The 22,524-nt window shown below is 37.1% G+C and overlaps 1 protein-coding gene across 1 annotated transcript in view; it reads right to left on the bottom strand.

Annotated features, from left to right (window-relative positions):
• The window catches only part of pax5 (paired box 5), a 111,575-nt gene extending 96,354 nt beyond the window's left edge, over window positions 1-15,221 (bottom strand). Inside the window, exon 1 of the mRNA XM_057844259.1 lies at window positions 15,093-15,221. Within this exon, the coding sequence (XP_057700242.1) occupies window positions 15,093-15,141 (49 nt within the window). The 5' untranslated portion in view covers window positions 15,142-15,221. The remainder of the gene's footprint in view (window positions 1-15,092) is intronic.
• Window positions 15,222-22,524: the final 7,303 nt, after the last annotated feature.

The following is a 22,524-nucleotide window of genomic DNA, read 5'->3' as shown; positions in this document are numbered from 1 at the left end:
CTTTGCACTTGCACTTGATCCAAAAAACTGATTATTGCACTATTTTGATTTCAACAATAAAGTGCAATATAGGCAATTTTGCATAACTTCAGTTGAAGTTATTCTTATTTTTCACAGAATGTTTATTTGGAAAACATTGAAGTTGTTACTTTGATCATTATTAAAGCATCACAATACAATTAGCCATAAAATGTTAAGTCCACGACTGCATATATCAGTATCGGTTTGATATTGGTGTCTGATTTTTGGAGTTGGACAATATCGGGATATCGTTTAATAAATCATTATTGGAAAATTCTAATGTTTATATTACAGTTAAACTGGTTATTACCTTGACCAACACACATTCTAAATAGTCCAACTGAATGTCATTCAATTGCGTAGTAACCAGTGCGTGTATAATTGAATGATGTGACAAAAACAAGTTCAACCTCCTAATCTACACTCAAAATTCAAGTGTCGTCTTCAGGTAGCCATTGCAACAACCAGCGTATGTGAGCAACTAAAGTCATACAACATGAAAACCAGCATGCACGGGGGGTTGTTTGCGACGCTGTCACTCCAACAGAACATTTATGTACTGTATATGTTGTACCAAAGGCAATGCAGCATTTCTGTAATCCACTGGTTTTGTATTACCATAGTGATTGTGTCTTCGGGGGAATCTCACACACACACACACACTAATCCTAGCTGTGAGGGTAATAGATTTTAAATACATGACCCCAGCAGGAAAACCCCCTAAAATACAAAGCTCTCCTCTGAACCTGACCACCTTTTTCTTCTTTTCTCCATTCACGTAACATAGACACACAAATGCAGTGATTCTCCTCCAGCTCCAAAACAAACACATCTGAACATGAGGGATAAATACAAAGACAAAGTCTGAAGAGTGATGCGCTTGGAAATTAAACAAAGCTATTTCACTTTCCTCCTTGCGTTATTTCTTTTTAGATAGAAGGAAACTCATTATGCAGATGCCCCGCCGCCACAGTTTAAAAAGCAATCACTTTTACCAAAGATAGCAACGTATGGAGTCGCATCCACCAAGGCCTGCATGCCCAGGAGTGCTCATCACTACCAAGTGTAACTGGCAGGTGAGGTTATGTTGAAACAGAAGTGCTAAAACTCCACTTGTAAATAAACAAACAGACAAAAAAAAAACAGATTATCAACATCACAAGGGGGTACAACAACATACTAGTAAATGTAAACATCCTAGTTTACAGCAACACGAGGTAACTTATCAGTTTTGGTCGATTTTAGCAACACAGGTGGACAAAAGTGGTAGTGTTTTGCTTTAAGTAAGACTGCCATTCCCAGGAGGACCAGTGCAAAGTGTCATAAAACCCTGTTCACGCGGTCGCCTGCAGATGGTTTAAATTAGAGATGCACGATAATATCGGTCACCGATAATTATCGGACGATAATGGCAATTATGACGTCACACAGATAATCCAGATAAAACGAAATTCAACCGATAATGCAATCCGATAATTACAGTATATACTTGATTTAGCCTTCAAATTTGCGCAATCAACAGTTTTGTCCAATTCTGCTAGTTTTAAGGAGGTGTTTTTACAGTGTAGTAATGTGATATGTTATGATATGTTAGGAATGGCTTACTTTTAAAGGCATTTTTGTGCAACTTGGGTGTTTACTCTCTAAGTAAAAGCTTACCATTACACAATGTCATTGCCATTGTTTAGATGTTGGAATTTACTACTTGTTCACATTTGATGTGGGAAAAAAATAGCACTAAATTACATTTTTGCACAGTAACATTTGATCTTTGAATACTTTAAAATTTTACATACATATTTGAATAGAATTATCGGCGTGACATTATCGGTTATCGGGTGGAAGGGGCTGGAAATTATCGGTTATCGATATCGGTTGAAAAATGTATTATCGTGCATCACTAGTTTAAATGACATTTCTGTTTCCAGCGGCTGGGATGAATGAGGTAATGAATTCAGTTGTGGCTGAACAATAGCCATACACTTCATAGTGGTATTGACGGGTCAGATCGGTCGTGCACTGCGCCTCGGCTTCAACTCGGGGGCCGCCCACATCAAGTGGAGCTGTTCACAAACACGCTCGCAGCGATCTAACGCCGGATTTCTGCTGAAAAAGTACGAAAGCTGTACCACATACAAACAGGAAGGATTGTCTCAGGAGTGATTTATTCGAGGATTCAAGGTAATTATTATATTTTTCGTAACATGCATGCATTTTGAAACGTTGTGACAAAAATCAATGGGAGAAATAGCCGCTACTCCATTGGCATCATAGTTCGCAATATTTACGTAAAATAAATGCTAACTGCATGTTTTTTTTTGCTTTTAACCAAGAATCGAGACTGTTTTACGTCCATATCTATAAAGAATTCAGGGATTTAAGCATTTATTCACAAGAATTTTCACCAGAAAAGCTCTGTTTGCGTAAGGCGGCCGCTAGCTACATTCACGAACAGACTAACATTGTACTTCGACATATTATTTACGAAAAATAAATGCTAAATGCACGTTTTTTTTTGCTTTTAACTAAGAATCGAGACTGTTTTACGTCCATATCTATAAAGAACTTGGGGATTTCAGCATTTATTCACAAGAATTTTCACCGGAAAAGCTCTTTTTACATAAGGCGGCCGCTAGCTACATTCACTAAAAGACTATCATTGTACAGTACTTTGACATATTTACGTCAAATAAATGCTAGCTGCACATTTTTTTTTTTTTTTTTGCTTTTAACCAAGAATCGACACCGTTTTATGTCCATATCTATAAAGAATTCAGTGATTTAAGCATTTATTCACAAGAATTTTCAACGAAAAAAGCTCTTTGTATATGATTCCCCTCGGTCAGCTTTCACGGCCTCACCATCTTAGTTTTTTTGTGTGGCAGGGTTCCTACCACCTTCCTCAACGTTAATTAGTGCCGGTGAAAGCGATACAGACCCGCTCAAGATACAGTGCTGCTCGAAAGTTTGTGAACCCCACAGCGATGGTCAGATTTTTTGTAAAAAAAACTAAAATAACCTTATTAAATGTTAAGTTATACCCAAATCCACAATACTGACATTCCAAATAATGGACTGAAACAAAAGAAATAGTTATATTGTCATTCTTTATTTAACAAAAGTGGTTGATTTAAGAAAAACTCAGATATCATGTGTGCAAAAGTATGTGAACCCCTTCAGTTAATAGGATATTGCGCCTCCTTTTGCAGAGATTACCTCAACCAAACGGTTTCTGTAGTGACTAATCAGCCTCTCACATCTACTTTGGGGGATTTTTGCCCATTCTTCCTTGCAGAACGCAGTCAGTTGAGAGAGGTTTGATGGGCGTCTGGCATGAACTGCTCGCTTCAGGTCCCGCCACAGCATTTCAACGGGATTTAGGTCAGGACTTTGACTGGGCCAGTCCAGAACACGAATCTTCTTCTTTTTCAGCCATTCCTTGGTTGTATTGCTGGAATGCTTTGGATCATTATCATGTTGCATGATCCACCTTCTGCCAAGCTTTAACTTCAAAACAGATGGCGTCAGGTTATGTTCTAGGATTTGACAATATTCCTCAGAATTCATGATTCCCTGGACTATGTGGAGTTGTCCAGGTCCTGAGGATGAAAAGCAAGCCCAGATCTTGACATTCCCACCTACATGCTTCACTGTTGGGAGAAGGTTCTTTTGGTGGTATGCAGTGTTGACTTTTCGCCAGACATGGCGGTTTTGGTTGTGACCAAACAGTTCAATTTTGCACCTACGTCAGTTGATGAAAACTCTTTTTAATTTAGTCTCGACAACACAACTGTTAAAAAAACAAAAAAAAAACTACTGAATTGATTGATTAGGAAATCAGGTTGAAATAATAGAAAATTCCAAAATGTTGAGGGGGTTCACAAACTTTTGAGCAGCACTGTATAAATAGATGTGTCATTCAACTTGTTGTCAGTTGACATAAAATCACAAATGTTATGAAAATATTTTATCAAGCTTGAAACGTTACCAAGTGTTGCTTTAAAGTACGGTACATTACCTGAAAGAAATACAATAAAGATCAAACAATTGATTAAGTCTACTGTGTGTTTTAATGTTTTTTAAGGTATCTGGAAGGGCTTAATACAATTAACTCATTGGTTGCCATTGATAGTGATTGAGGTCCATTAGCAACCAATGAGTTTAAGACTTGACTTTGGTGCCAATGGAATAACCATCCTGCCACTATGAGACACCATTTGCCGTCACTGATTACCTCTGACGTTATACACCTTCATCTCACATAGAATATAAAAAATGAGGCAGTCAGAATAGTAGGGGTTTTATTCTGCTATTTGCAATCATGGCCAGTACTGTGATGATCTGCTGTATTCTATTTGTGAGACCATGGTGCCCAATGTTTTTAGGGTAATGGTTTCTTATCCTTGGCCTAAAAGACACATTTTTTCTGCCTATGAGGAAAAAAGATTCCTTTCTGATTTTAACTTTTTAAAAAACGTTAATCAGCAGACTTAGACTTAGCAGACGCATGATACTGACATAATGTGTAGTCCTGCCTTTTCCAACTAGCAAACAGCATCAATGCACAAAGAAGCGGGCACCCTGCTTGTGAGCAGGACCAAATTTGAAGATGCTGACGTAACAGCATTACAGAACGTAAACAACAATTTTTCATTGTTGCACAACAAAGTCGTGGCATTGCTTATTTTAAGGTGGAAGGGGGATTATAGCAGAAATAGAAATGGCCCTACTAGTTTCTGCGGTAATGTGGAGAGTTTGTCATTTATGAGCTACAGTTACACACAAGCCACTCCAAGATATAATTTAGACTGAGCAATGAGAAGTTTGAAATCCCAATGTCCCAAAGCTCAGAAATGCGCCAAATAGAGTGATACCTCTACTTACGAAATTAATTGGTTCTGGGAGTAGTTTCTTCACTTGAAAATTCTGTAAGTAGAGATGCATTTTCCATGTAAATGCCCTTACATTCCAAGCCTCCGAAAATTCAGACATAAATCTTTTATAATGTATAAAAATGCATCGAAACATGTAATAAATACATGTTATAATTAGATTATTGTACAATAAACATAAAATCTGAGTTGTGCATAATGTAAAAAAAAAAAAAGAATAAACAATAAAAGTTAATACACTAATGTAAAGCTGTCGGAACACGAGGTGCACACATACAGTAGCGGTCCATCTTAGCCGATTGGATGCCTGGAATGCTAGGCAATAGCCAATGGCAGAGCAGCTATAAGTATGTTACGTTGTACGTAACTCTGGGAGCTGCGAGAACCAGCCATACTGTATTTTTGCCTTTCGTATTCTGAAATTTCTTTCTTTAAAGAGGCAATATTTTCCCGTTGAGGCGTGTCTTAACCTGAAAATTCTTTATGTAGAGACATTCGTAAGTAGAGGTACAACTGTAGTACTTCTGCGAGCCCTTTTCCTTTTGATGCGCATTCTGATACCAGAACGTTGCTACTCTGAAAAATAATGTTCCTTCATGGGGACTCTACCTTTTGCACAAATTTACCTTCGAGCTGCTGTGCCACCTAAAATGCCCAGCAACACTCCTGCACGGATACCACCCCCATACCACATACACTATGAATGGGTTTGTCAGCGGCACGTACTAGTGTAAAAAGGCCTTTACTGAAATGAAAGAACCTGTTGACCTTCATTTGCCAAACAAACTCCTATAAAGTCGAATGGCAACTTTGTAGAGTTGTGTTGTGTACCTTGTTCAGCAACCATCACAACTTTAACCCTTAAATACCTGCAACATGAAGCAATTGTCAGAGAATCCCAAAATTTGAAAAATAAGGTTGTAATGAAACCTGTTTTTCAAATTTGTAAAAAGAAAAGTCAAAATGAATATGTGTAATAAGCGCTCCGATATCTATAAACTTGCTAAATCCTGTTTTTTTTTCTCATGGAACTCATGTGTTGACTGACTTGCATCCATCATTTATTTTTTTTAAAATGTCAAAATTCTGAATTACTCTCAAAATCATGAAATTTTAGGTGTATCAAATGTGATACATTTGGCAATAAATGAATTACCGCTGCTTTTTTATTTTATTTTATTTTTTTGTCGAAAAAGGACTTTGTTGAGAGATGAAGCTTGAGAGAAGTGAAGAAACAACAAGGCAAGTAAGCCCTTTCAAAAACTCCAGTCATGTATACAGTTTTCCCATATTGTATAACAGTTCAGAATACTAAAATGTTACTCCAAATGTTGCCTGTACTGTGTTAAAACTTTGATGATGGTGACTGATTGACCCTTGAACAAATTATTTTCACATTTCAACATTGCTTTGCAGCCTTAACAGATCAAAACATGAATTCCGTTTGTTGAGTCTCCACTCGATTCCAAACTTGCCATGCTTCATCCAACATGATTTCTTCTTCCATAGAAGCCCACTTTCCTGCAACCTGCTGTGCACACAAATCTGCTGCTGCCTCTCTCTCTCTTCGCCTCTGAGATAAGAGCAAATGAAATGGTTTCTTTCACCCTTCCTATCTGGGCCGGACCATAAAATACCTTGCTTTCTATAGAAATGGAAAAGCATGTCTGGTGACCTACAAAACACTCCTCTAGATAAGTATTTATTCACTTATCTGTGTATTTACCGCTGGCATTAGACTATTCTTGGAGTACAGCTATTGAAATTTCGTGTCTGAATTTTATTTTGCCTTCCTCTAAATGCTGGTAAGGGGAAAAAAGAATATGTTGGAGCTGTTATTTGAAGAAAATCTGTTTTGTAATTTTGGTTAGTTTCTATTTTGAAAACCAATTTTGCAATATATAATAAGTGAGTTAATGAATTTGCAAAAGGCTAGAAATGTTGGTGTCATACAAACAGAAACTGTCGTACAAATAAAATGTAAATTTGTTACAAAACTAAAACTTTCAAGATTCCAAAAGTATTAGTGCTTAGGGTTGCCCTGTTTTTAACTTGTAAAAACCCTCATTTACATTAAAATACCATTTTCAAGCAAAATTTGGGCAAGAGAGCAGCATTTTCATAGTGCAATTCCTTTGCATCTAGATCTGAAATGAATTAAGTGTATTGCTCTTCCACATCTATGGTTATCATTACTATTTGTCATGAATGGCACTGATCTGTGATGGCAGAAAAAGAAGAGCAAGGAAAACTTAAGTTTTGAAAATCTGTCATATGATTGTTTTGTTGAAAGTTTTTACAATTTTCTGTTGTGTAATGTGACATTCCTAATGATGACAAATGGAATGACAAATGTTAAGATTATTTTAATGGCAACGTTTTCAAAGAAAATGTACCACTCAAAATGACCCGTAAGTTCCAAAATTATCATTTGCTCATAATGCAGGGGCTAATGTTCCCAACTGTGACAGATTGGTTGAGTAATTTCAAGCCACTGACCAAACAAATTAACCACTTGCTTTCAGGAATTCAATCACAGCTGGCAGCTGGGGAGGTTTTGTTGCAAATTAGATACAAAGATTTTTGCCAAATCGGGGCTCTTGGCTTTTAGTTCTTCCTTTAAAAAGCTTGAACCTCAAGAGAGGGGGGTGTCTTGGCAAGTGCAGCAGTTTCATTTTCTATCCGAGAGAAAAAGAATCAGAGGAGACACATTCTGCCAGCTTGCCGCCACGGGGACCAGGAGTCATTATGCATCCCTGTTGTATTTTCATTTATGTATCCTATATAGGCGCTGACTTGGGAGTAAAGCACCTCCTTAAATGTTTGATTGATTCACTGTTTCCGAAAGAGGAAAAAAATACAGAGATAAAGAGGAATATATTCAAACTCCCCCATCCAGAAAATAAGGTCCATTAGCTTCTCTGTCTCTGTTTTCTTGCCACATTCCTGTGTGTCAGGGCCTGAAGCCTCAAAAATGAAGAAAATGAAATGGCAACAAACCAACCCCCTTTTTCGTTCTATCTTTCAAAAATAAAATGACTGGGCTGGAGAGCTGTTTGCAAAGTTGTCAGTGGGAATACTGATGAAGTGAATTTCATTGCTCAAACACTGATAGATCTGTGCTGTGTGCAAGCTAGGCTTTTTTTTTTAATCTTATCTTGGATGCTGGTTTTTCAAAAAGGAAAGATGAAACTGAGTAATCCACCAGGGTTTATTTTACATTATATATAACGCATAAATATGTATATATAAAATGATAATATATCATTTTCTTACCAGTTAAGGCCAACACCGATGCATACTTAAGATGCAAGCATGCTTCCATTAACATTACAATATTCAGCTCATTATCATCACAATTACGTGGAACAGTTCCTTTTAAAGCGGACATATATTGTTCCGGGCTGCTCACAACACGCTTCAAACTTCGTTTCAAGAATGTTTTGGCATGATTATTTTATACTGCGGTTCAAATTGTGTTAATAAAAAAATAAGATAGCAGTAAGACTAATTTCACTAGAAGCGCATAAGAAAATGTACACGTACACAATCAGCTGTCTGCACCCACACACATGCACACGCTCCCAAAAGAGCATTTCCACGCGTCAAAGTTGATTCATTGCAACCTCTCTCACTCTCGCCTTTTGACATTTTTAGGTGTAATCGTTTTAAAGCGTCCCAGAACTTCACTGTTGCCTTCAAGCGCCGCGGATCATTGACTTTGGGCCAACTACTGCGAAAAGAAACACGATTTGTTCTAGCCTTTGGATGGGTGTAAGTGTGTCTGTGCGTGGGGCTTTTTGTGTTGGTGTGTGTGTTTCACGGGATTCACCCGTAGTAAATGAATGAATGCATTACCTATTAAATGACGAAATGCCTCTTAAACGCTTTGTGGGGTGTTTAGGTGGGAAATCCGACTTGATCTAATATTAAAGTATGTTTGGTGAATACTTATAACTGCAAAACAAAGTTAAGGGATCGATAGAATGTGACGAAATATTTTCTTAAGTTTAAATCATATGTATACATTGCTACTAACACGCAAATTAGTATTGTTTTTAGCAGTATTGGTGCACTCAGTGTTTTATCATTCGACTCACCTGAAGTACACATTTTAATATATATATTAATATATACATATATATTATTCTGGTTGCACCACCATTATCCGTTCAGAGTAATGCATGTAAAAAAAAAAATCCAATTTAAAAAAGAAAAACATAAAAACCACCAACTGCACATCTCATGCAATCATAAATTAAAACTTCAATTTTATTTTCTGTACAGTGAGAAAGATATTAATTCCCCCATGGGACCAACAACGTCCTGTGTTCTAATTCTGCAGCTGTTTAGAGCCACTGCGTTCAAAGTGCAGCTTGAGTCTGTCCAGGTTATATTCAAAAGCACAATGGACATCTCACAAACCGTTCTCCTCAACCTTCTCTCGCTCTATTTTTTACTCTCTCTCTCTCTGCCTTTTCTGACCCCACAGACCGCCCAGCCCTAACAACAACGATGCCTTTCCTTTGAAAGAAAAGTGCGGTCATGAAAAAAAACAAGATGTGTCATGTCAAAGTACTATTTCAAGTTTTTTTCAAGCAGGCTCAGATTCCCACAAATGTCAACAAACGCAAGAAATTTAGCAATGTCATTTCTAAGAGTTTTGCTTCAAACTTGTTTCTAAATTTTGGAAAAATAAATTTAAAATAATTGTAATAGTTTTAAATAAAATAAATGAAACACACCACAAAAACAGTAGAATCCCAAATGGGCTAACATAATAAATGCATATATATTCATAGATAGATCGCAGTTTAACGAATACAACTACGCGCATTATGAGTTATGCTTGATTTAGATGAGGAAGGAACAGTCAAAATAAGGACATTAAAAGTCATAAACTTACTGTGCATAGCCGCAAACGGGTCGTGCTTACAGTGGATCTCCATGTGCGCTCTGGGGCTGGAGGGCCACGTTAAATAAAATTTTTAAAAAAAAAACGGAAAAGGATTTAAAAAAAGAAAAAAGTGCAGTTTTGGGCCAACTTCTATTGATAGCCCTCCAGTGGATGCAAAGTAGTTCCCTTATAAAATTAAATAAAATGAAAGAAGTATATTTTCGTTCGCTTATTAATGTCCTCAGCTGTAGTAAAATAAATAAAACATTGCTGAATTCAAAAATATATGGAATGAATGAAAATTCTATCCTCAATGGAACGAGACACCACAGTCGGTCAAAGAAGACAAAGATAAAAAATGACACTCATTCCTATAAATGTGCTTTTACCAATCACAGTAATTAGTCCAAAAAGAAAGGGGGGCAAGTGAAAAGTATTTGGAAATGTTTGAAAAAAGAAAACCTCCCCCAACAGTCTGGATTCTCTTGCGGTGGCCACCCTAAGGCTCAACTTTCTCAGTCTTAGAATGAAAAATCAAAATCAAAAAGCTGTTTCATGAACTAAAAATGTCACAAATCCACAATGAGGTGTGTTTTCCATTCCTCTCTCGCGTGGTGTCCCATCGAGAAAGCTCGAGATGGCGACTGAACGATCCCACGTCCGAGTGTCATATCCACCGAATCCGTAAGAAAAGAAGCAAAAGCGAGCACACTTGTTCTCAACCGTGTCCGGTTTTTGAAGCAATTCGCTCCACAACTCCTGCTGACCCGTCCCGCACGAGTTGTGTAGGACTTTGTTTTCTTCGCTCGAACCGCCAAAACATAGGCGAATATGTGGTGGTTTTGAGTGTGTAGAAAATGGAAAGGTTTCAACGGAGAGAGCGGCTGCTTGCTAGTGCACCCCCGCGTTTCAGGACCCGTTCTCTTGCGGACAGCGCCCGCGTTTCCAACCCCCTGGAAGCCTGACGTCCACCCGCCGGCCAGCTGCCTGTCACTCATCCACCTCCCAGCCAATCACAACGCCAGAATCTCTAGTACGTCACTACTTGCTTTGAACTGAAAGGGCGGGGTGTTGCCTGGCTCCGATTGGCTAATGCCAATGCTTCGAACCAATAACACTCTGCGTTTCTTTTCCTCCCCAACCAATGAATGAGTTCGACCTCGCCCCTCCCTATCGAGAGTCTCGCATACCGTTTTGCGTTTAATTTCAATTAACCACGTCGAAACAGCACGCTTTTGTGAGCTTTTGCGCTCAAGTTAGCCGTGTCAATATTAAATGTGTAATTAAATGAGCATTACTAAAATGAGTAAGGTTTTAGGATGTCTGAGACAAATTCGCCAGCATTTAAAACACATTCAACTCTTAATTACGAAGAAAAGTTCGTAGTTGACGCCAAATATCCTCTACGTGTTTACGTTTTGCCTCTAGTCGATACATTTACACAATACTCTTTGTCTTGAGGAGAATGTTAGGAATAAACTAAGCATTCCAATCCATTGGGTTTAATGAAGTGCAATTACGCTGCAAGAGAGAGGGGAGATTCAATGAATTTTTGTCCCACCTGATTTTCTCAGGCATGTTTGAGCCTCATTCGTGTAATATTAAGTACACAAATAGCCTTAAGCGTGAGCCAAATTAGAAAAGAGTTATTTCCATGCTTCCTGCTTCTGGACATCTAATCATTTCACTTTCTCTACACAACTAAAACAATATAAATACATCCGAATCGGTATTGACAACACCAAGATTATTATCATGATGTTTATTTTCACGCAAATGCGTACGCGGAGGATGGCAAGGAAATCTATAAATTAATGGAATATTTCATGTTAGTCGATCAATACCTGTCTTGGTTCCTCCACACTTTATTGGTGGGCATGTAGCTATAGGGGTCTTCAACCAAACAAGTTTATAGTCAAATACACGCATTCCCAATTAGAGAAATCCGCTCTGTGATTTGTATATGTGCGCGTGCTTGTGTTTGTAATTTCACGATGAGCCACCTGGGGGCGTTCAACTATATGCGGGCCTTACCCACACGTAAACACCTATACAAGTATTTTCGCAAATTACTTACGAAATATTACAATTTCACTTTCTCCACGCGTAATGTCATGTTATAGCCCAAATGTGTTAAACCTGGGTTATTCCTAGATGATAATTTTACTCTATAAATACGGTGTACTTACTCCATAAGCAGAACATTGCATATCAACAGGAAAACAAACAAAAAATGTTCCTTTATTATGTTATTTGAATATTTTTTTCCCTTGATTGCATGAATTATAATTTATTTTATATACTTGTCAAACAGGGGTACTTCCTATGGTATGCATAGAATAAAAGGGGGCATAATAATATATACAATTTTCTTTTTATTTTCTTCTTTTTTTTTTTTTTTTACTTTTTTGTATGGACTCTCAAGATGGACCTCCCTCATTCGGGCCAAATATTAGACATTGATTAAAAATAGTATCGATTTGTGGGGAATAATGCACATGTAATGATATGTTGTCATTGACATAATGCGCTCTTAAATACGGACTAGAGTTAAATAAAGTATGTTTTAATGAGGAAAAATTGTTTATAAAAAAAAAGCAGGTACAATGGGCTAAGAGAGACTACAAATGTATTGTTTGTCGTTCTTTCTTTCCAACTTTGTGTCCTTCTAATCAAGGCTCAGTTTGTGTTACAGATTTGGAAGTCACAAAACGTTTTCTCCCATTTGCAAATTAAATACATAAGCAATTAAAAACAGCCAAACACAAGCAATCATGTATACAAATTGTTGTTGCTTTAGGCTCGCAAATTTAGAGAAAACTTCCATCAGGGTGGGACGACTTTAATCCGGGGGTCCTGAGACATTACCATATTTCATTACCTCTCTGTGTAGGAAACAGAAGCACGGAGGAGGGAAGGGGGGAGATTAGACTTTTTTAAACATTAGTAAGAGGAAATGTGGTTGTGATAATCATTGGAAAGCAAATTGGAGGCGATGTTGTAGTGTCTTTCGTGCTTCCCTCCATCCAGTCAGCGTGAAAGACTGTTTTGCCTTTTTGCGCTCGAGCCTTGAAACGAAAAAGCAATGAAAAATTAATAGCGCATGTTAACTCCACCAAGCTCGTTTATTACACGCCCGCATGGCTGTCAACATAATGAGAAAGCCCTTTCGTATATCTCAACTCCAACATTTGATGTGGTTTACGAAATATACAATATGTTTTAAATATAAATAAGAAATCAAAAATATATAGGTTTTGTGCCAACAAAGTGATTCATACTTATTGCTTCATTGGTAATGGCTTGTTGGCTGATAATGCACCTAATGAGGAGACAAGTGAGGCCTGACCACAAGCTCGCGTATACACTTTGAGGGGCAATCCAGGTCATGGCTTCTTCTTTTTCTGACGTGAATTTATATATATATATATTTTAAAACATTTTTATCAGTGGTTGATGTATATAAAAATTTACACATTGAGGAAAATTCATTAACCTCATATTACTAATAACCATAAAGTTCTTTTTTTTGTTTTTTTTTGTTTTGTTTTGTTTTGAATGATCTTCGCTTAATTGTGCGCTCTGGAGACACTTGGCACGCTTTTACGCACGGCCAACCGGCTTGGGGCTGCTCATTGGATTCTTTGCACCCCGAGCACGTATTTCATGGAGAGGCTGCAAGCAAGCCGAGGCCCTGGGCCCTCATGACTGCACCGTAGGGCCTAGGGCAAACGCTGATTTGCTCTGTTATTATTCAATCACAGAACACCTTTTACTTTTAACTACAATCGAGAAGGCTAAAAAAAATGAGACAAGATTTGTCTATATCCACTGAACATTTTGCTTGCAGTTTGACATATTTTCTTGTGTTCGTGTCCACAGAATTATGAAAATAAATGAAGAGGAAGCAATCATAAGGCTTACCTGTCCACTGTCCAAATGATGTTTTATCAATACAGAGCAGCAGGCATGGATATGAAATAATGTGCTATCTACTGGGTGTCTCACTAAAGTCGATTGGGCTGATTTCAAAACCCTGCTGTTTTATGAATAGACCAGCAAATGCACGACTTGCGTCATGGAAAATGCATGAATGAAGTTATTTAAAACTAGAGTAAAAATTGCTTCAAGCAAAGCCTGTTTTTACACCAAGTTATAGCCAACATTAAAATACATTAGTTTTGTAGGCCTATGTGTTCAAAGAAAATGTAAATGCTTAAATGTCGTGAAATATTTAATACAAAAAAACTCCATAACTAGTTGTTTATAACAAAGAATTCGCAAAAATACAAATGCATATTGTACAATTGTTAAATACAAGTGTACGTCTGATTTTTTAAAAGTTGAAGCCACATCACATGAAATATGCTAAGTGCAGTTTGAAGGTTTAATAAGATATTTTCATGTAAAGCCATAGTATTATTCCAAAACACACTTTTGAATTCTCCTAGATGGGTTGAAATGTGTTTTTACCAAATGCCATATAAAACCCCAAAAAGTTTTTAAAACTGCATTTTAACTAAAAATTCATGCTTAGTTTCTCGTATAATTTATCTCCACTAATATTGGCTGATAAAAATCACGTGACTCTTCTGCCCATATAGCTAAACTGTGGCGTCCATTTTAAAATGGCCTAATTTGTTCCTTGCAGCATAACGTGCTATTTTGGTTACATTAATGCACTGACTGCCTGGGCATGATCAGGCTTTTCCATCAATCAATGCACTCAGAGAAAATGAACTACAGGTAACCCCCACCCCATATGATATTCTTTAAATAAGTAAAAATATGTTAAAAAAAAAAAAAAAAAAAAAAAAAAAGAAGGACCACCAAGACAAATGAAACGTCATGAAAAAGCTCCAAACAATTAACCCCCAAATAGTCATATACAATATCAAACATTTTAATAGTGTATTATAAATTCAGTACATGCCCACCTGCTGCTTTAAAGAAGCATGACACACTAACAGTGTCAACAAAACACGCAGTAAAGTTCAAAACTAGATAGACAACAAACTAACTGCAAACACAAAACTAACTAACGGCTAAGTTAAACTGTATTTTTTATTTTTTAACAGTTTGGATGACTTGTCAAAACTTTGCCATACTTCACCCAACTTGCAAAACTCAACAATAATTCAAATCATGAGGAGCAAACGACTTCAAAAGCTTTTTAGAAATGGAGAAACACATTGCTGTCAACACACACATCGGGTTTTAACTGTTCCCAAAGCAATGAAGTCACGTGGGCGCGAGATGGAAGTGAGACGGTGCGAGCCTACCTGCTCTCCCCTGCCTCAGTGCACGACTCCCGGGCGTCTGCGCATCCATGATCGCCGCTTGGATGGAGAGGGGGATGGAGGGAGGGGGAAGGGGTAAGAACAAAAAAAGTTTTTGCTCTCCACTCCTCTCTCTCTCTCTTGTTTCTCCAGCAGCTGCGTATACAGTATAGATGAGTGGGTGTGTTGGGGGACGTGGGGGGTGCAATGCAGGTTGAAATAATTCGACCCTTCCGCTCCTTATTGCGCTGCCTGCAAGTGTTCACTCAGCTGCAACTAAACGCTTTAGGTGGAAAAAAGGAGGGTCCTCGTAGAGGAAGAAGGGGTGTTGGGTGGGTGGGGGGCGTGAAATGAGTAAAAGAAGAGCCGCTCTCGCAATGTGCGCTCATGTCCCCTCTTTTCTGGCGCGAAACTGCACACACCAATAGGCCTCGGCGTTCTCATGCACGAGCAATTGCGCGTGCGCAAATACAGACGCAAACTTCCGTGCGTGCAGGACTCAAACTGCATCAAAGTTAGTTAACTTTGAAGATCCTTCTCGTTTCAATTTCCATCTCTACTCAGCTAAATGTACTTCAACTCATTGAAGGAATATGCGTTATGGTAGTTAGTAAAATATTTATATTAAAAACGCCCATTAACGGTAATTGACGTGCAATTCATTTAATTGGAAGGGCTACAAGAGATCATTCCCTGCCAGTTCCTCGATTAATCTAAACGGCAGCCAAAGAGTTATCTAAATTTATCTGGTCACTGTACTTAGAATTTAGGACTGCAGAAAGATTTTCTATTTAACATGCCTTCTTGTTAAATATTTGCCATGCATTACCTTAGGAAACAGGAATTCACATTAAGATAGTTCAGTCTTTCTGGCAGGTGGGACATTTTGAGCCCAATTTTAGTGCTTTTGTATTTTAGGATTTTTATTTTATTATTATTTTTTTTTAACTTTCAGTAAAATAAATACAATTTATAATGCTGACGCTTCTTAATAAGTTCTAAAATCTGCTCAGGCATACTCTTTATAATTTAAATAAATGTATTCTAAATGGCTAATTGTAACAAAACTGAAAAAATGTGAAAAACAGAAATAGGTCAAAGACCCAGTTTGTATTAGTTATGACAAATCCTTTGGCTAAAACATGACTATAAAGTGGTTTAATTATATATGTAATATATTTGTCATTTTTACTTGTTTCTGGAGATTTGCTCACTTTTGCTCTTTCAGAGGTGCTGTATAGTACACTATTTTTACTTACAGTAGTCTCATAATGTAGGCCGGTATCTGAATTAGTAGAATACAAATCTCAGTACAGTCTTCAAGAACTTGTTTTAGCAACCAGAAATTGTTTTGATGACTCAATAACAAATTTCCTATCATTAAAATGTCTAATTGTCATTGAATTATTACCTTAAATCACAGTGAGAATTTAAAAAAATAGATTTGTAATATTCAGACAATACCGTACTGTATAGTACAACAATAACTGCTGAGCTTCAGTCCCAAAACAACATACAGTAGAAGACCACTTTGTGATATTAGTAATTCCCAAAGATTAAAATTATGTGACACATCATTGCTCCAAAATATATATATATATTTATTGCATAAGAAACTTTCTGTTCCTTTGAATTTGCAAAATTGTGAACTATTATTATTTGAAAAGTTTGCCTTTGCATTCAGTCATATTTTGATGTTTGCCATTACACTCGTTAATGATTCAACCAAACTAATTTTGCATTTTAAACATAAAACCTAAAATACATGCAATGCCCCTATACCCAATTAACAATTGAAATATCCACTCTTGTACCACCGCTCTATTTGACAAAATACAGCATTAGATTATAATTTAATAAGCTTGCAGTTGTACAATAGACATCACTGAAGGGTAATTTAAAGTAATAGATCATTGCATAAAAGCTTGTTGTTGATGCTGAGTTTCCCCCCCCCCATCGCTTTCAGAGGAAGAAATTTACATTAATTATGCAATGAACCTGTGTCCATAGCAACGCAACATGAGAAATAACTAAGAGATGGCAGTGAAAAAGTCAAATTTCATTTTAAAACAGATGTTTCTTTGTGCAGAAAGCATTTAACTCCCAAAACGTACGACGATACATGTGTCTAACTTCTCTGGGGGTCTGCAGGTCAGGTGTCAGGTCTCACACACACATCAGAAACAATTGAGCATGGAACAAAGCATCAATACACGTCAGCCCATTTAGTTGTTGAGACTCTGATGGTCCATAATCTTAATTCCAGTACCTGCGACATCAAAATTGTCTTTATTTTTAATAAGGAATGCAACAATATGCTGTTTATCATTGAATAGTTATTTTTTGTCCCTTACATTATTTTCATAGTTGTATTGCGTATTTATGAAATATATTTGAGTAACCTGCCCAGAGAGTCAAGATAGTCATAGACTTTTATTTATTTATTTATTTATTTTATAATTAACCGAGTAACAATGTCATTACATCTTTATTACTGAATTTAGTGGAGTAGACTTCATTAAATAATAATGCCATGTTTTGTCATCATCATTTTTGCTTAAACTTCAAATTATATGCATGAGCATGGCAACGGTGGATTATTTAGTGCATTCCCTCATCTCAGAGGAGAGTGACTGTAATTATCGGACTATTTTCTTACATAGTAAGGAAAATGAATAATTTATGAAAAATATTGCATACTAATTACAGTAAAATATGAATTGCCACTACATTCTAATGATGTTTATTATTCTATTTGGGCATGACAACATAATTCAGTGTAGCTATTATCATTTTTGTTCATTTAATTTTTTTATTATTATCATGCTTTTGTCGTTTTGAGGAAATAATTCATAAAGAAATTACTTATTCAAGTAAATAAGAACAATTTAAAGTATTTAATTTATTCATGTTTGTTTGTTTTTTTTGTCTTAGTTGAGGTGCTTCGTAGTAACCTCACAAATAAGAACAGTGCATCACTTTAAGTCATTAAAAACCACTTGTTTGTCTTTCATCCAGTGCTAATTAATGTAATTAATACGGGGGATCTGGTGAGGGGTGATGGTGGGGGTGCTGTCTTTGTGATCGGTGACCCGAGTGCTGACCGAGCGGAACCGGAAAGAATCGCATTAAGGGGGAGACAAAAAGTAAACACGTAAACACAAAAGAACGTGCGTGGTGTCTCTCAATGTGGGACGTTCACCACACTGTTTAGATGCATTGAAAACTAGAGCAAAATTAGTTGAACTACCCAAGAGTAAAGAGAGTGAAAAGAGTGAGTGAAAATCGAAATGACTGAGAAAGAAGCTTTAACCTTGAAGAAAAAGTTATGGTCACAATGGGGGGGACTGCAGTTAGAAAGTTAAATGTATTATAGTTTTGAAGTGGTAATACGTTTTATTCGAGAATTATTGCTTTAACAGTAAGATTTTTATTGTGCTTATATTTTGTTGGATTTAAAAACCGCAAAATCAAACTGGGAGTGTCAATTTTTTGTACAAAGTATTACAAAATACCCTCAGACTGATGCAATACATTGCTGTTAACTGTAAAACAAATCCACAAGTCAATATTTTCATGTCACTCTGACCTTCAAAATCATGCATGGTGATGTAGCTTTTTAAAAATGTTTTAGATTGTATGTGCAAAAAAAGTGGTTGGGCCACATTAATAATTTGGTTTTCGAGTGAAAGTGCATGTACAGTAATAAACACATTGCAAGTTCTATTCTCAGCTAACAAATCCCCATTTTAGCTGCATGCCATTCACAACAAACTATGTTTTTTTCTTTTAACCCACTTTTGTGAAGGATCACAATTCATGTTAAATATTTCTATTAGAACAGGCTTCAGTTTTTAGCACGAACATCAAAATTTACTATCCTTTTTAGTGTTTTATAATCCTATTTTTCTGTAAAGTCTTGTGTGTGGTGTGAGTCTGCTCTCCGCCCAGATGACCTCAACATCCCCACGATGTAATTCAGACTGGCACTTGTGTGTACTGACGCAAGATTCCTTTTCTTGCGGCTGTGCGTGTCGTTGCTGTGGCTTTTCTGTCCAAGGGGGCTTAAAGGCAGCAGGGCGGATTGAGCAATTGGACACATTGTTTGTCCATGAAATATTAGGTGACACAACATGACACCGAGCTATTTGTATGTAAAGGTATACATTTCAGCGTGACCGTTCAACAAGAGCCAACAAGGGTGCTGTCAATGCTGCTTTAGATTTGCTGCTGGGTAGGAAGTGTTGCGACTTCAAGCAGTGCAAGTGTGTGTTTATGTGTGTATAGAGCTGCTGTTCACAAGTTTATCAAATCCCCATCGACACTGGACACAATCCCTGCGTACACACAGAAGAGGTGTTGCCTGGTACTTTTTTCTGCAAGAAGTATACAGTTTTGGTTTGACCTTGAAAATAAGTTTTTGAATCAATTGTAACATCAATTCCTTCTACAATACTTTTTAAAAGTGTTTTTATTTCTAGATTATTTCAATTATAAGAACTAATAAACTTACTGTTGACCACGGGCATTGGTTTGCATAGGGACGGTAGGGATGTAACATTACCAGCGTTTTAGGATGCTCAGATTGTCCCCACCAACTTTTAAGCAACCTTATTTGCATTATCTCATGATTTCAGTTATATAGGTAATTTAGATTGCCTTCCAATATGTTGTAAGGATAGAATTGACCCTACTATTATGAAGTGAATTATTTTCATTATGTTCAGACTTACATTTACCCCTTTCACTTGCTGAATGTGCCAGTCCATTTTCACCTCCTAAAACACACGTTTGATTGGCTGATGACTTATACAACATGTCGACAACATGCCGCCTCCTCCGCCCCCTTCGAAGAGAAGGGATATTAGGTATTTTTCGGCCAGCAGCAGCAGCCACTATAATTTTTGGGGGGGTCAGTTTTATTTTATTTATGTGGTCTTAAAGCGGCTCAAAGGAGCCTTCATTTTTTTGTTGAGATTGGTTGTGCTTGTGGACAAAAGCAGTAGTGTTTCACCTGAAGGAAGGCTCCATTTTTATTTATTTTTATCATTCCATGACTAAGACGTTTTTTTTTTTTTCAGATGGAAAATCTTGAGTAATCTTAAGACAAATGTTTATTGTTTTGCATTCCTGGATAGTTAACAAGTTTGTATTTATTGTGTATGTTAATATAATTTCAAGTTATGTTCAAATATTGCGATTTAAATTTGCTAATAAAATCCAGGCATTTATTCTGGAAGTTTTCAAAATGCTTCTTCAGTAGTTTTTTGAAAACAAAGGTTTGAATCGAACGTGGTATCACCTGAACCAATACATATGAAAGTGAGTATAAATCAATACAGATTTATTTTGCATTGATCATTCAGCCTATCAATTAATTAGGTTCATATTCATGAGAAATGTAGCCGTGACCCCCGTTCACCTAATCTGTTTGGTATTATTAATGTCCCGTCCCCAGCAAAAAGTACTGCTTTATCGTCCCTACCAATGTTGAGACCAAACCTTTTCCCTTGCGGTAGGCAATAGTAAATGTTGGACTCTCTTATTCACCTCTATTGATGTTTGTAAGTACAGTATGTCCAACAACAGATCATTAATTTCACATCTCCTTGTGTATTAAAGCAGGAAACCGAGTGACCCAAACCAAACTGCGAAAGCTGAGCTTGTACAGTAAAGCAAAAACAACCCGTTACTTGTTGTAATTCTTCATCTTCAATTTATTGCAACAACAGTTTCTCAATTTAGAAAGGGGAAATGGTGTTGGGTTATTTTAAGAAATGTGACAGCAAAACACCACTTTTTGTAAAACCCATCATCAACATTTCACCACAACAAATGATTCCAAGCAATTGCATAGCTCAAGCCCCAGTTTGGTCCTTTGTAGACATCAGACTGATAAATTTCTTAAACAAATGACCAGCAGCTTCAGGACATTGGCAATAAATCTAGAGGACGCATTGTGTGTGCTGGCCACAGTCACTAGTAGTGGGAGCCATACAGTGTGAGGCAGGGAAAAAAACACACCATCAAATGAGAGCAATGACATGCTTCTTTTAACTCCTTTTCTCCAATAAAGATCATTCATCAGGCAGAACCATCCTCCTGGAATGTCTGATTGGAAATCAGGGGATTTTAAATCCCTGTCTCGGACACTCCATCCATCTTTAACACTCCAGTGGTCCACACACTTAGAAATGAACTGGTGAACCAGATGCCTCCATTCAGTCTGTCCCTCACCTTTTCTAAAATAATAATAGTAAATACCAGCAAATGCATGGAAGTCCAAATCAGGCAGCCAAATCACAATTTCACTGAGGCAGTCAGGCATCCCGGACCTGCATCCAATTTAGAGAGATACGAGGAGCAGAGGAGGCAAAAACTCCCTCCTCGCATATGCACCTCCCAAAAACAAAACGGATGCGGGATTAAAAGTGTGTGTATGTGTATGTGCACACATTGACAGCCCGAAAGAGTTGATAGTGAGCATATAGGTGCAGACTAACCTTTGAAGGGAAACAATCCAACTTGGTGATGGCCTTTTCTGTGTTGACACGCATGGAGACACCTCAAGAATCAGATGGCATTCATTCCCTGAATCCTCATTATAACACCATTCTCCACTACTATTATGAAAGTGATTCCCATAGTTGGATACATAGAGTTTGCAATTATTCTCTTGATACAAAGTAGAGGAAGAGGCAGATGCTAATGCATCACTGTCATGAAAGTCAGGCTGGAGTCATTTTTCTGCATTCAACCTGTTATAAATATGACTGATGGTGATAGTCTGTTGAAGTACATTTACATATAGATTTCCATTCCAATCATTGTGCAATAGTAGTTCGGGCTTGAGGATTCAAAGCTGTTGCTCAGACTTGCGTGCATACAGGGAGGGCCTTGTGCGTTTTCCTTGTGACATTTCATATTTTGGCTGAAGGAAGATGAAATTGGCTGCGTATGACTGTAGGAAAAAGCAGTACATGAAAACATCAGTTCTAACAGTGACATTTCAATAATCAAATGCTTTTGAATAGTGTGAGACGAGAACAAATATATTCCCCTGACAGTGGATTTGACTTTTCATGGCCTTATAGCTATATAAGCAATGTTATTTAGTTGGAAAATACTTTATTCATTTATCTACAGTGGTATGAAAAAGTATCTTGACCTTTTGGAATTTGTCACATTTCTTCATAAAATCCCCATCAAATGTGATCTGATCTTTGTCAAAATGACACAGATGAAAAAAAAGTGTCTGCTTTTACTAAAACCATCCAAAAATTTATAGGTTTTCATATTTTAATGAGGATAGCATGCAAACAATGACAGAAGGGGGAAAATAAGTAAGTGAACCCTCTGCCTAAGCAGACTTAAAGAGCAATTGAAACCAATTTTTACCAAATAATTTAAGTCAGGTGTGTGCCCAATCAGTGAT

Source organism: Corythoichthys intestinalis, chromosome 8 (assembly GCF_030265065.1).
Source record: "Corythoichthys intestinalis isolate RoL2023-P3 chromosome 8, ASM3026506v1, whole genome shotgun sequence".
NCBI classification, from domain to species: domain Eukaryota; kingdom Metazoa; phylum Chordata; class Actinopteri; order Syngnathiformes; family Syngnathidae; genus Corythoichthys; species Corythoichthys intestinalis.
This window is presented reverse-complemented; position numbering and strand designations above follow the sequence as displayed.